A 13,753-nucleotide genomic window follows, 5' to 3' on the forward strand; every position below is an offset into this window, starting at 1 on the left:
GAACACACATGATGCTCAGTTGTCCCACGTACTTTGTTTTGGAAGTGCTAATTTGGAGGTGCTCCTCAATCTTCGTGCTATTTTCACTAAATCTTCTGCATTGCCGTAAACATGAGGGGACAAGGTGACAAGAGTGCGTCTAAGAAGTGCGCTGGTGATAAAATTTCAGGTGGTGAACAGCTTCCTCCAATTAAGCATCGAGGGGGAGCCTATCTTGCAAAACACCACGTGAGACAAACCCAGGCAGAAGGCAGGATACACTCTGGATGGGATGCCTGTCCATTGCAGGGCACAAAAAAAACAGAAACATGTGCACAATCACACAAGGGCCTAGTTTCCCAAAAGCTAATGAACCAAACACCATGTCTGTGAACTGTGGGAGGAAAACAGAACACCTGGAAGAGACCCACACAAACATGCAAACACTGTACAGATAGCACCCTGGGAATTGAACCCAGGGCCCCAGTGTTGCAAGGCAGGAAAGCTAAACACTACACCACCATGCCACCCCTCCTTTCTCCATTTATTTCTGAAATTACTGAATGTAATATTGGATTTTTCTGTAAAAAACAGATTTCAGCTACATTGTATCAAAGCTATGAACACAACTGGAGTCAACAGTATAGGACATGTTTATTAGGGTGTTTTATAACGTAAAATGCTAAAATTCCATTTTGATAATTTTCAGGAAATCCAATACTGGCTATAATATAATATATACTATACTAATAATATACTGGATGTATAATGGATCAAAACATAGGTATACATCATTCTTTTACAGGCAAGATTGTCTGTGAATCAAGGTTCTGTCTGAATGAGGCTTCTGGGGCTCTGTGCTCCAGAGCAGACAGCCAGGAGATGCAGGACCCGAGAAACCAGCTGATCAGTGTAGCGTGCCTGTGTACACACAGTAGAATACAAAGGTGAACAACATTTTCTTTTAAAGACAATGCAACAAGTGAGGGCAGGAGTGCTATTATCAGGGTGGCAAAACAAAAAAGGAAAGTGTGTCTTCACTGTATATTCATAGATTATCATAGTTCCTTTATTATGTACCTGTGTCACTCAGTTTGTCATTATAAGCAAAAGTACAGAAATATAGAGCTCATAGAAATGCAATACTGCCCTATGTTGTGGTGGCATTCTTTAAAGACATATAGATGTTTGCTCTACAGTCCAGCAGCAAAACCTTATTCCTGGAGACTCTGTTGAAAGGGAGAAGGTCCAGCACTGTTCTGAGAATAAGGACTGTCAGGACTGAGGTCTATTTGACAGCACTCGTAATACAGTATGATGAACACACATGACCTGAGATTTCAGACAGAGTATCACAGGCTGTCATTTAAAGGTCGAAGCAGCAGGTCCTTGGAGATTCATACCCTGTTGTTCTCTGTCAAAGGCAGATAGGACTGAGGAGCTTGACCCCATTAGTGCCTGCTGCCCTTTGACTCCATATCCAGTCCCAGGGGAGCATTACAGCTGTTCACTAATGTTTGTAGAAAAGGTCAGAGGACATAGAAGGCACACACACAGCTGATGTTTAAAACACACTGAAAACAAAACACAGTACCCCCAAATATGAAAGATTCACCCATACTGCCAAGCAGGTGGAAAGTATAAGACATCTGAAGCACTGCTATTTGCTGACTCTGTTATTGACTTAAAAACTATATTAATGTTTTGGTGATATCAGCATTTAAAGAAAATTAGTCAAGTATTTTTAAGTATTTTATTTCTAATTAATCAGTTTACTATGTCTATCAAAGGACTGCAAAAGTGGGTTTGGATAATTTACTCAACAGTTTGAATAGGCTTCCCAGTCAGTTGGTTGAGGCCCAAACTCTGAGAACTTTTAAAAAATGTCTGGAAGAAATTTTAGTTTCACTTACTGTAGATACTGAACTATTAACCAAGAAAAATGGGCTGAATGGCCTCCTCTTGTTTGCAACATTTCATATAGTGTAAGAGAATCAGACTGGAGTGGAGGGGTGACAGAGTGAAGTGACAAGAGTATTAACTAGAAGTACTGGCCAACTGTAGGAACTTCGTACTCAGATCCCAAGAAATCTTAGAGACTGGCTCACTGCAGCAACTAACATTTTGAAAAGGGTAAGAGAAGAGTTAGAAAAGTCATTAGCAGGCCTCACTGCAAGGCATGTCATACAACAGTAATCTACCTGCATTGTGAGGAAACATTATTAGATAGTTAAGGCTTTATTCATATAATACTAAGGAAAGTTTTCCTTGTGTAGGCGAATTTCTAGAATAAACTAGCTGTGCTGGCTGGCAGAACCTCCTTCTGAAGCTGAACCTTAATCAGTGTATAGCTGCAGTTTGCCAGCAGAGGACACTCCTCTGAGTGAATACATGCTCTGCTTCTGGCACTTCAAATAACCTAAAGCCTGAGTCTGCATTTCACAGCACATGGAACTTTAAGGCACTGGAGACACCCATATGATTTCCAATATATGCATTGTCCTAATTCACAGCATGCAGGTTTGACCATATAAAAGGTATACATCTGACACACTGATGCATTACATTCACTCAGTGTTGTGCAGCAAACAGAAAGCAGGTAGGGATTCATCTGGTGGTCAGGTCCAGGCTCAGATATGGGATCAGAAGGCTCTGACAGTTACAGGTAGAATGCAGAATAACTTTCAGACAGGCTGGTTTTTGGAAGAAGCACTTCAATACCCTAAGGGTGAAGTGCCTCTGCCAATGTCAGAGCTTCTGACTGAGGACAAGACAGGGTTTAAGATGATATGTTTAGCCATTTAATGTGGGCAGGTGACACAGACAGTCACACCAGTCGTGCCCTCACCACACCCATAGGTGTCTGACTGCGCGTGTGCAGCAGGTTGCCATGGCGACTGGGGGCTGTGAGCTTGGACTGCCCCTAGTCGCCACTCTACAGTCATGAACTCAGAGTTCATGCACTGCAGCAATAAGCAAGGTAGATCCAGCAGTGGTTAGGTTTCTGTACACGGCACAGCTCAAGACACTTGTTTGACACTGCTGCTGTATTCTACTCTAACAACTACAGCCTCGCTATATTACCATCACTATGGGTTGTCCTGTGACTAGTAAGACTAGTGTCTTAATCAATAGGACTCACCGTCAGTTGCCTTCAACTAAAAAAAAACTTTAAAAAAGTTATGTGCTGTATGCCACACAGGCCTGCTATACAGTAGCTTGAATGAAATTTGTATTAGTAATCCAGTGGTTTAGTTTATGCTTTTTTTAATGTAGACATTTGTACATCTTCGTGTGCAGTGCAAATATCTCAGCAGTAACACATGGAAACTGAGGTTGATGGCTCCATGGTATGTTTGGAAACATACAATTCCTCCAGAATCAGGTTGAGGAAAAGTATTCTGACAATGACTGCAAAAAATATTTTTCACTTGGGAAGTTACAAAAAAATAATTTCAAAACTGGTCTGACCTGTCAGTATACAAGTTTGCTGACTTTGGAAACAAGCCTTGATGTTCAAGTACGTGCCTGCCATCACTACCAGATGACCTTATGATGCACGTGTGATTTTTCAAAAATACTGGACCTCATAAAGTGTTAGCTTATAAAAGCAAAGCTGCTACTATTACAAACAGAGAAGAAAAAGAAAGAGGAAGAAACAGCGACCCTTTCACAAGGCCTGCAGTCCAGTTCAGTGCTCTGAGGATTAAATGGCCAGCTATGGCCAGCAGTTTTATCACCCTGCAACTCACAACTGGCAGCCCCCTGGAGCTCAGCAGGTGTGAGCCTGGTCAGTACCTGGATGGGAGACCTCCTGGGAAAAACTAAGATTGCTTAGAAGAGGTGTTAGTGTGGCCAGTAGGGGGCACTCATCCTGTGGTCTGTGTCAGTCCTGATGTCCCAGTATAGTGATGGGAACACTATACTGTATAAAGGCGCTGTCCTTTGAATGAGAAGTAAAACCAAGGTCCTGACTTTCTGTGGTCATTACAAATCCCAGAGTGTTTCTTGAAAAGAGTAGGGTTGTTAACCCCAGTGTTCTCACTAAATTTCCTCCTGGCCTTTACCAATCATGGCTTCCTAATATTCCCCAGCTATGAACTGGCTTCATCAGTCAGCTATCCTCCCCACTGAGAGCTGGTGTGTGGTGAGTGGACTGGCACATCATCCAGGGGGGCTGCACATTTGTGGTGGTGGAGGGGAGTCAGCATTACCTGCAAAGCGCTTGGAGTGGAGTGTCCAGAAATGTGCTATATAAGTGTAAGTATTATTATTATTATTAACCTACTATAGGCTCGCTTCTCACCACCAGCCTGAAAACTCCAGACTCCCTTATCAATATTTCTTTTGATGCAAAGGTTTAGTGAGGCAGGAAACAATATAACAAGCACCTCAGAGTTGTTTAAAGCACACCATCCCTGTTAGACATCATGTTTTATTTGCTCTTTCTCACAGGGTAGGTGGGCAATGTGGGGTTGTTAAAATGGAGCTCCACAGCACCAGTGTGGAGCAGTTTACTGTGATACACTGTGCTGCATAGATGATGAGAGGAAACTACAAAGCTTTTGGCACTCTCAAAACACACATGGGTGACAGTAGGCTGGGTCACTCCAGATCACATCAGGCAGTGCGTCCTTATAGAAATTTCCAGCAGTAAAATTTGTACAGCACCCTTAAATCCATCCCAGACTTGTACTGCACACTTCCTTGGTCTTGCCATCTGGTTTGCATCATCCTACCAGAACTGCTTTACACTAAGAGTACTGTCATTTCCAAACAAGGAAATTTAGAGAATTGAAAACTTGACCACATCTTTTCAGAAATTTCTGTGGGTGCATGAAACGAACTACCAAGTCACATCTTTCAAGTTGATTCTTTGGTATTGTTTCAGAAAGAGTGCATGCAGTTCACTAATCAGTATGTTAAGAAAATACAAATGAGAAAGATTGTCTGAATTGCCTCCTCACCTTTCTTGTGTTTGTACAGTTTATCTGGACTCAAAGCAAAAAGCAGGTTGGTCGCTAAGCTACACAGCCATGTCCCAAACACTGAATCTTACCAGAGAAACAGCTATTACACACAAAAACAGAAATACCAATACAAACATTATCAAATCACCCATATTGTCTGAAATAGACATGTGCTGTCTTTTGTCAGAATCCAGTGCTTTGCATTTTAGCACGATACACAGCAGACCTCAACTGTTCAGCTTTTTCTCTCTACCAGTGATAAATTCAGCTCCCATTGAAACTTTAATCATGCTGTTAAAGCCATGTACTGTATTTGCTAATATTCAGCAACAAACTAGGTTTTTTCTTGCATTTGTATTGTCAAAGCCAACACTACTAAACAGTGCGGTAGTGAATAGCATTAAGAAAAAAATACAATCACCCTGAAAACTAGCAGCACATTTGGTTGTAAAGAATCCAGAATTCAAAAGCCTTTCCTTCAGTTCAGAGGCGTGGTGACATTAGCAAAGTTTTAAATGGCTTTCTGCATAAGTGAGGTCCTTAAGCCATTGCTATACTACATGGATCAGGCTCCATGTGATGTGAAATGACTAAAGCTGCCTTCTGCTTATGGATTCACAAAATGACAAATAACCTAACATTCCGAATTGAAACTACCAAGGCAAACAGCTTGCATTATATAAAAAGATTTTTTTTCTCTACTGAAAATAAGTATCCTGCAATAGATTTTTCTTTGACAACTCAAAGCTTTGTAAAATAATTTTGAGAACATAACACAACAAATTAAAGATGCACCAGATATTAATTAAAAGTTCCAGCAGAGTGACTAGCTGACTGCTGCTCAGGTGGTTTGCTTTTAGAGGTTAAAACAAAATCATGAATAGAGTCCCATACCTGTCCTGACAGTGCTCTCTTCCGGAACCTATAGAAAGCCTGAACCCTCTTTAAAAATATTCACCTATTGTTGCCTTATAGCATGTAATTAAAATGAAATGAAATAGTTTTTGTTTTTATGCATCTACAAATACTACCATATAAGTAAAATGAACGTTCTAGAAAATTTCAGGTAATTAATTAAATATCAAAACCTTAGATAAGTGTTCACACCTTGGGTATTAACTTGGGTGTAACCATTCAACTTCAAAATAACACCATTAATTGGCTTCTACGAGTGTTAAAGGGGAACTGCAGTCCCAATTTCTCAGTCTAGTTATTAAATCTTGGTAACAAAATAAATTAATTAATGGTATAGAGAAATTTTACAAAAATATGAACTTTTTGAAAGTACTATAAGTTGCCATTTTGTCGCAAATTTGCCTTCAGATTCCCAGGAATTGTGATGTGATGCAGCCCTTCCTGCTCATAAGTAAACCATAATGACAGATGTAATGTAAAGTAACAAGCAAATAAGTACAGGTTGTACAGCAGAAATTTCCCTGCGGAAAATATCCAATGTGATCTGAATGCAGATGTAACAAATAAGTAGTTGTTATTTGTTATTAGTAGTTAGTAGTTAAAATAGTAGTAGTTGGCAAAACCGCCTCGATATCGAGAGCAATATTTCTATCGGATTAAAAGAGATGTATTCACAAGCTTGCTTGTTTACAATATCATAGAGTTGCAACACACCAGTGCCAGTTATGTTGTCTCATTTTGAATCGCAGAATATGGCACTGCCCAGACCTGGAAATGTAATCTATTTTGTGATGTAAATTGGAGATTTTATAAGTTCCTGTGCACATTTTACTTTCATTGTGGTTTAACATGCACTCATCAATGCTGATTCTTTCTAACATTGAAATATCAAAATAGTGTTACAGTTCCCCTTTAAATTGTAGTGATTCACATGATTTCAGGATAGATTCAATAGCTCTTTTATGTTCCTTCTGCTAGGTAGTGCATTTCAAAGCAAAGACTCAACCATGAGCACCAAGGAGCTTTCCAAAAACCTCTGGGACAAAGTTGTGAAAAGATTGGGGGATGAGTTTAAAAAATCCAAGGCCTTGAACATCCTTTGGAGTATTGTCTAGACGGATATGGAAGGTGTATGGTATCACCAAGAACCGGCATAAATTAGGTCATCAGCACTGTGAAGGAACCTGACAGAGCTTCAAAAGGTTTGTAAAGAAAGATAAATATTGAGAAATCTAGTTTTACACAGAGAGACCTATGCAAACAGACTCTCAGCTATTATTTTTGCCAAAGGTGCTTCCACCAAATATTAACTTAAGGGAGTCGTGACTTAATCAATTATACTGTATATCATATATTTCCCCCAATAAAAAGAAGTTTTCCCTTCAAAGAATAGAGCATGGTGTGTAGATGAGAAAATAATACTCATGTAAATTCCTGAAACTCTAAGGCTCTGATTCAAGAAAATGTGAAAAAAGTTCAAGAGGGTGTAGACTTTCTACAGGGACTGTATATGAGAAACACCACACAAGTCTCTGCTCATTTTGGTGAAGTATGTTTCAATACAACCCACCATATCTGTACAGACAGCACATTCACTGACAACTGCCTGGTAAAAACTCTCTAATATGGCACACAATCAAGAAACTGTAAGATAACTTCTCTCATACTGCACGAATCTCAGCATCCACCTGCTTATCTCTTTGTACCTAAATACTGCTTCTGTGTATACTGTGGATCCTATATCTAAAATGTTATTGTATTTTCATTATATTCTAACAAATTTCACTTCTTCTCAAAATGTGTATTTACTGTAGTTCTCATTTGGAGTACTAATTTAATTCTACTTTGGCCACACAAGCAATTCTGGTTATACTGAAAAACAAACCCTCTCTAGAAAATGGTGTACTAAATCAAATATACTTGGGTCTCAGAGGTGGCATGAAACCAGAGGTTTTGAGTAAAAGTGCACCAAATGCAAAGAGACCATGCAAACTCCACACATATAGGTGGTTCAAGTTGGAACTGACCCTGGATTCTCACGCTATGATGCAGAATCAGTAACTGCAACTATCTACATCCCACCTGAACAAAAATTGTCTTTTTAACTTTTTTAATTCATTTCTAAGTCCTTTTTGTTATTATATTTGTATAAATATATTTGCTACTTTCAGCCTAAATGAAAGGATGCCGATGTTGACAACTGACGGTTCCGAGGCTATTAGGCTTTTTCTGTGAAACTCATTAGCCCAGAATTTGAGTTCTACAGAAGACTCCAGTTTCTGGGCAAAAGGCAAATGAGGCTCAGGGAAACTGTGGGTAGCGTGCTGTCAAAGCCCGCAGTGCAGTGCTGCATTCAGGCAGCAGGGGTTCAAAGCCGCAGGTGGAAACTCAGAGTCCAAACTTTATATCAGAGCCCAGAGCAGAGTCCAAGCAGCCCTCAGATATCCATGAATCACCTGAAGCAGCAAAATGGTAATTGGCTCTAGGTGACCGAAGTCTCCTGTCGGTTGGTATCCATGGCAATCGATGGTGAGTGACAGATGGGTGGAGCAAAGGCCAGCTGCCACACCAGACCTAGCTCCTCCCGCAGAGTAGGAGCCAGGGCAAACATAACAGAGATAGACTAAAGCCTTAGATACATCTGGAAGAAAACTAAAACTGCTGTGGTTCTAGATCTGTTACCAGTGTATTCAGCATCTGGATCCTTGTCATGTCAGAGCAATGCTGAGTTTGTGGAGCACCTAATGATGCCACTACTGAGCAGGTAGGAGTGAGGGGAGAGTTGTCATTGGGAATGCGGCTTAAGGTGGAGGTACTTTTGATTTGAAAAGACAAATTCCTCTCCTTTAAAGTTCTTAAAGACTCTGTTGTCCAGCAATTAGAAATAGCATCAATTCAAAGAGTTACAATGGTCTTTCCATAACAAAATGCAGAACTATGGCACACAATGTGAACTTGCTGGTTAGGGATGGCTGGTGTTTAATAGGCAGTGATTAATTGTGTATAATGAGTATGTTACAGTGATTTCACTCTCCGGGGCGCTTCAACAGTCCCCCTGTCAAGAGGACTGCTCTTTTGATGCTTGTCTGAGCTCTGTATCTGACAGCAGTATGTATCCAGGTCTGACTGTTACTATTTGTAACCTCAAACAGAACCACAGCAGCAGCCTCACACCTTCAGCAGAGCCCACGATAGACAGCAGGTGAGAAACAGAAGGACTTACCTTTATCCAGAGAGGAATCAGGAGTGCTGAAGTCCATCAGGCTTGTTATGTCAGTTTTGAAGCAAATGTCTGTCACTACTTTCTGCCGTTGGTGAACAGCGGGATCTGTAAAAAGGAAAAGTGCACGCAGGACTTCAGCCACATCACCACTGAAAGTCCTTATCTTTGCAAAGTGAAGTCTTAAAATTTGTTAAGATAATTTTCAGATGTCGTACTACAGTCTGTAAAGTATTTTCTACAAGGACAAAAATAAAGCAAAACCTAATAAAACAAAACCTAGTACAGACATACAAGTTTGTTTATTGGAAAAAAAACCACAATAAAAAAGCACACTTTGCTGGTTGTTGTGTTGTATCCTTCAGATGGAAACAGAAATTTGTTTCTCTTCATTGGAACACACTTTAAGAATAGAATACTGTCTAAACACTATTCACTGTGCTTTTCACTATTCCATCTAATTAGAAAAACAAGGATTATCTCTCAACAAGTTTATCTATGGTCAAGGCAGAGCAATACTGGTTTTACAGAGAACTGGAATGTCAGGGACTGATTTAAAACCAATTTTCTAGTATTGGAGGAGAGGTAACTCTGGCAAGTTTTGGACTGCTAGGTGGCACTTAAGTATCAATAAATCCTAACCAGACATGTTAAGTAATTTAAGAAACATTTTATAACAAGCACAATAAATTCCAGTGTAATTATACATGATCAGGTGCTGTGCTTCCTACCACTGTCCCATTGAATGACTCGGAAATAAGAGCACATTTCTGCATGAATTCATTTTAAACCCTTAATCAGCATATATTAGTCATTTACAACTACTCCATTTTTCAGGACAATCCCTCCATTGGTTCCCTTTTTTCCGACTGCCCAATCATCTCTTACCACCGACCACTCAATCTACGTAAACTTCTTGTTCACAGCTCTCTCGACTGCACTCGACAATCATCCCCACCAGGCACCTTCCTCTGCAACAGAACTCACTGCATCACCTGCAAATACATATCTAACAACATGCTCATTCAGGGCCCCTTAGTCAATTCCGGATCACCCAGACGACATCCTGTATCTCCAGCAACCTCATTTACTGTGCCTCTTGCAAAAAATGCCCAGCTATCTACATTGGGGAAACTGGAAGGAGACTGGGAGACTTCTTCAGAGAACATGTTAGGGCTGTGAAGATGAAAGATTTCTCCAAGCCATTTGTTTCTCATTTCACCTCTGATGGCCATGATCACACTGATCTCTCTGTCTCTGTTCTCAAAAAAGGGTTTCTCAACTCAGCAGAAAGACAACAGAAATGAAACTCATCCTGGAACTAGGTTCACACCTTCCCCCTTCTCTCAATGACAGACTGATTTTTGTGTAAACTTCTCCATTCTCATGCAGGTTTTGACTTCACACCTTTCTCCACCCCTCTCCACTTTGCACTTCCTGAGTGGCCTCTCTGCCTCTACCCTCTCCGTCCTCCTCCACTTTTCAAGCTGTGTTCTCCTGCTGTGCTATTTAATCTTTGCCATCTACCCTGTCTTTCTCACACCTGAAGAAGACCCCACAGCCGAAACATTGAGTTTCCTTTCTTTTCTTTTCAGCATGGAATAAACCTGACACAGCTACCTACTTGAACTACTTCAATATATTAGACATGACAGACATCTATTTTAAAGATGAGGCACAGATGCCAGATTCCCATGAATGCATTCCCCCAACAGTACCACATGGATCAAGGAACGTAGGAGCAATTTTTGTTTACAGGTACAAAAGCAGAGGAAAAGTACCAATTCATCTGAGCAGATGTTCATTTGAAAGAGACAAGCACTGCTGTTTGTTGCAGGGCTCAGGTCATGTCTGATACTGGCTTGAGAAATAGTAGCACACTTCTCCTGCATTTCAATCAGTCAAGCACAGAGAGGCACAATTGTACTTGGAGCACTGAAAGAGTGAGAACTAGTGTTGTTTGCAGGACTGGAACTCCTCATCACCTGCTGCACACCTGCAGATTCTTAATTCTCTAAAAAGTCCCTGTTGTTATCACTCCTGACAAAACACTTTGGCTCATTAACTGATGTCATGTCTTTTGATTAGTAGAAGTTTTACACGGGCCATTAAACAGCACTGAGAACTCTCAGTGCCCAATCACAAACCACTGCCACAGATAATGGTTCAATGTCAAGAACTACTGTTGGGTCAAACAGATGACCCAGCCTGACAAAATGATGCTCATTTAAAGGCTGTTGACTGTATTTGCTGTATTTCAAACCTCAGTGAGACTAATAAAAAAAATCAAGCTTAAAAGTATTAAACAATTGTAAAATAATTTTTCTTATGAGTTGATGCTGTGTCGCACACAGCATCCATTTGTGTTTACAATGCTGGTGCGGTTCTGTTTTGGGGTTACTGCGTTACGGGCACTTAGGTGCCTTGACAAGTTTGGAATGAAGCTCTGGAAGAGACAGCCCTGCTCCCTCCTCACAGGCAGCAAAGCCTATGAGCCTGCAGGAGAGTCCAGTGGCTCATCTCTCAGCTCTCTCAAGCACACACACCTTGCCTCCACAGAATCACAGATTAAACAAAGCCTCTGGGCTTTGATTGCCTGATATATATATATTTGAATTAACTGGTCTAATTGAATACTTTTACTTAAAGGATGAAAACCCTTTGTCTCTTCAATGTTTGAATCTTTTTTTCTACTCTAAGCATAAAAGAAGGACCTAATTGTTATTCTCTTTATCAGGGCTCAACTTGGCTCATGCAGCATGTCCCCTCTGCATGCCCTACCTCCATTTCTTTTCTATTTAAATATTTGAATAATTTTGCAATGGTCAATAATATCTTTTCTTACTTCATTCCTAATTTTGTGGTTAATCGCTACAGTCTTCATCCCAAGTTGCAGAGAGGACTAAACACGCACATGTTGCCCTAAATGCATGCTACCTCTCTCTTAACATCAGTAAGACAAAGGAGATGATTGTGGACTATAGGAAACATCAGGGAGGAGACCACACAGCTATTTACATCAATGGGACTGCAGTGGAGGGGGTCAGCAGTTTTAAGTTCCTGGGAGTTAACATCTCAGAGGACTTAACCTGGACCCACCACACCAACATCGTGATCAAGACAGCACGGCAGCGCCTGTTCTTTCTCCGCAGGCTAAAGAAGTTCGGCATGCCGTCACATATCCAGGCCAACTTCTACAGGTGCACTATTGAGAGCATCCTGACTGGTTGCATCACTGCCTGGTATGGGAACTGCTCCCCCCGGGATCACAAAGTACTGCAGAGGGTGGTGAAGTCAGTGCAGCTTATCACCAGCTGTGAGCTACCAAGCATCCAGGATATCTACTCAGCTAGATGTCTGAAGAAGGCCAGGTCCATTCTCAAGGACCCCAGTCATCCCAGTCACAAACTGTTTGCCCTCCTACCGTCTGGTAAATGGTACCAAAGCATTCGGTCCAAGTCCAACAGACTACGGAGCAGCTTCTACCTCCAGGCAATAAGACTGCTAAATAGCCAACCTGCAGATCCTTTAGCAAATCACCTGTAATGGCTACATGGACACACAGTTTTCACTGTATTCAGCATAACTGCACTACATGTATATATTGCATACACCATGGACACATGACAGCTCTACTTATATTGAGTTTTATCCAATTTAAAAAAATTTAACCTCAATTTTGTGATTTTTGTGTTTTTGTGAATTTTGTGATTTTTGTGATTCTTGTGATTTTTGTGAGCTCGCAGAAAAAGACATTTCATTGCCAGCAACTACTGCTGCACGCCGTATTGTTGTGTATTTGATAAATAAACTTTGATTTTGATTTTGAATTTTTTTTAACCTACAGTATACAAAGCTGATTTGCATCAGTTCAGTTCAAAGCAGTCTGAGGACTGCAGGATTTGCTGATGACTCTCATGGGGCAACAGCTCAGATCAGATCACTTTATTGGCCATATATAATTTCTTGTATTAGGAATTTGTCTTTTCGCATATCCCAACTTGCTCTCCATGAGACACACAGACAGGGAGAGAAGCTTGGGGTCAGAGCGCAGGGTCAGCCATACAGCACCCCTGGAGCAGTTGGGGTTAAGGGCCTTGCTCAGGGGCCCAACAGAGTAGGATTCCTCTGCCGGCCGCAGGGAACCTTCCAGCCACAGGTGTAGATCCTTAGCCACAGAGCCACCGCACCGCCCTTTGGTGATACAGCTGCTCTCACTGTTGACATTGCATCTCTCTGGTCCCTAGTCAACCACTGCCAGACTAGTCAAGGAAACTTTTAAGTGCCATCTTTAGCACAGTTCAGCCAACAGTATGGCACCCTTTAGGCAGTCCTTGGGCATAGCTAGCAAATGACATAGCCCTGATCTGAGCCAACAACAGCTGGACTGTAGGGCCTGTCCTGATCCAAAATCTGTGTTTTTAGCAGTTGAAATTGAATGTAGGAAGCCATTTTCTTTGTAGGTCTAAAACAATGTAAACCTCTCGTTGTTTTAGGAGCCCCGTCACTATTACACTGACATTATCAACTGAAAGGGCCTGGAGGCCTTTCTCACACATAGAGGTACGAAAGAGCTGGATATCAAACCAATGCACTACAACTGCTCATGAGTTAATCACATAGGCTTTGATCTCTGACATTGATATTGTCAGAGTGTTTCTCCTGTTTA

The 13,753-nt window shown here is 41.1% G+C and overlaps 1 protein-coding gene across 1 annotated transcript in view; it reads right to left on the reverse strand.

The window, feature by feature from the left end:
- kazna (kazrin, periplakin interacting protein a) overlaps positions 1 to 13,753 on the reverse strand; it is a 607,183-nt gene that overhangs the window by 181,307 nt on the left and 412,123 nt on the right. Inside the window, exon 4 of the mRNA XM_088937941.1 lies at positions 9,088 to 9,192. Coding sequence (XP_088794067.1) covers positions 9,088 to 9,192 — 105 coding nt within the window. The remainder of the gene's footprint in view (positions 1 to 9,087; positions 9,193 to 13,753) is intronic.

The sequence above is a fragment of the Atractosteus spatula genome, chromosome 20, assembly GCF_055471065.1.
Source record: "Atractosteus spatula isolate fAtrSpa1 chromosome 20, fAtrSpa1.hap1, whole genome shotgun sequence".
NCBI classification, from domain to species: Eukaryota; Metazoa; Chordata; class Actinopteri; order Semionotiformes; family Lepisosteidae; genus Atractosteus; species Atractosteus spatula.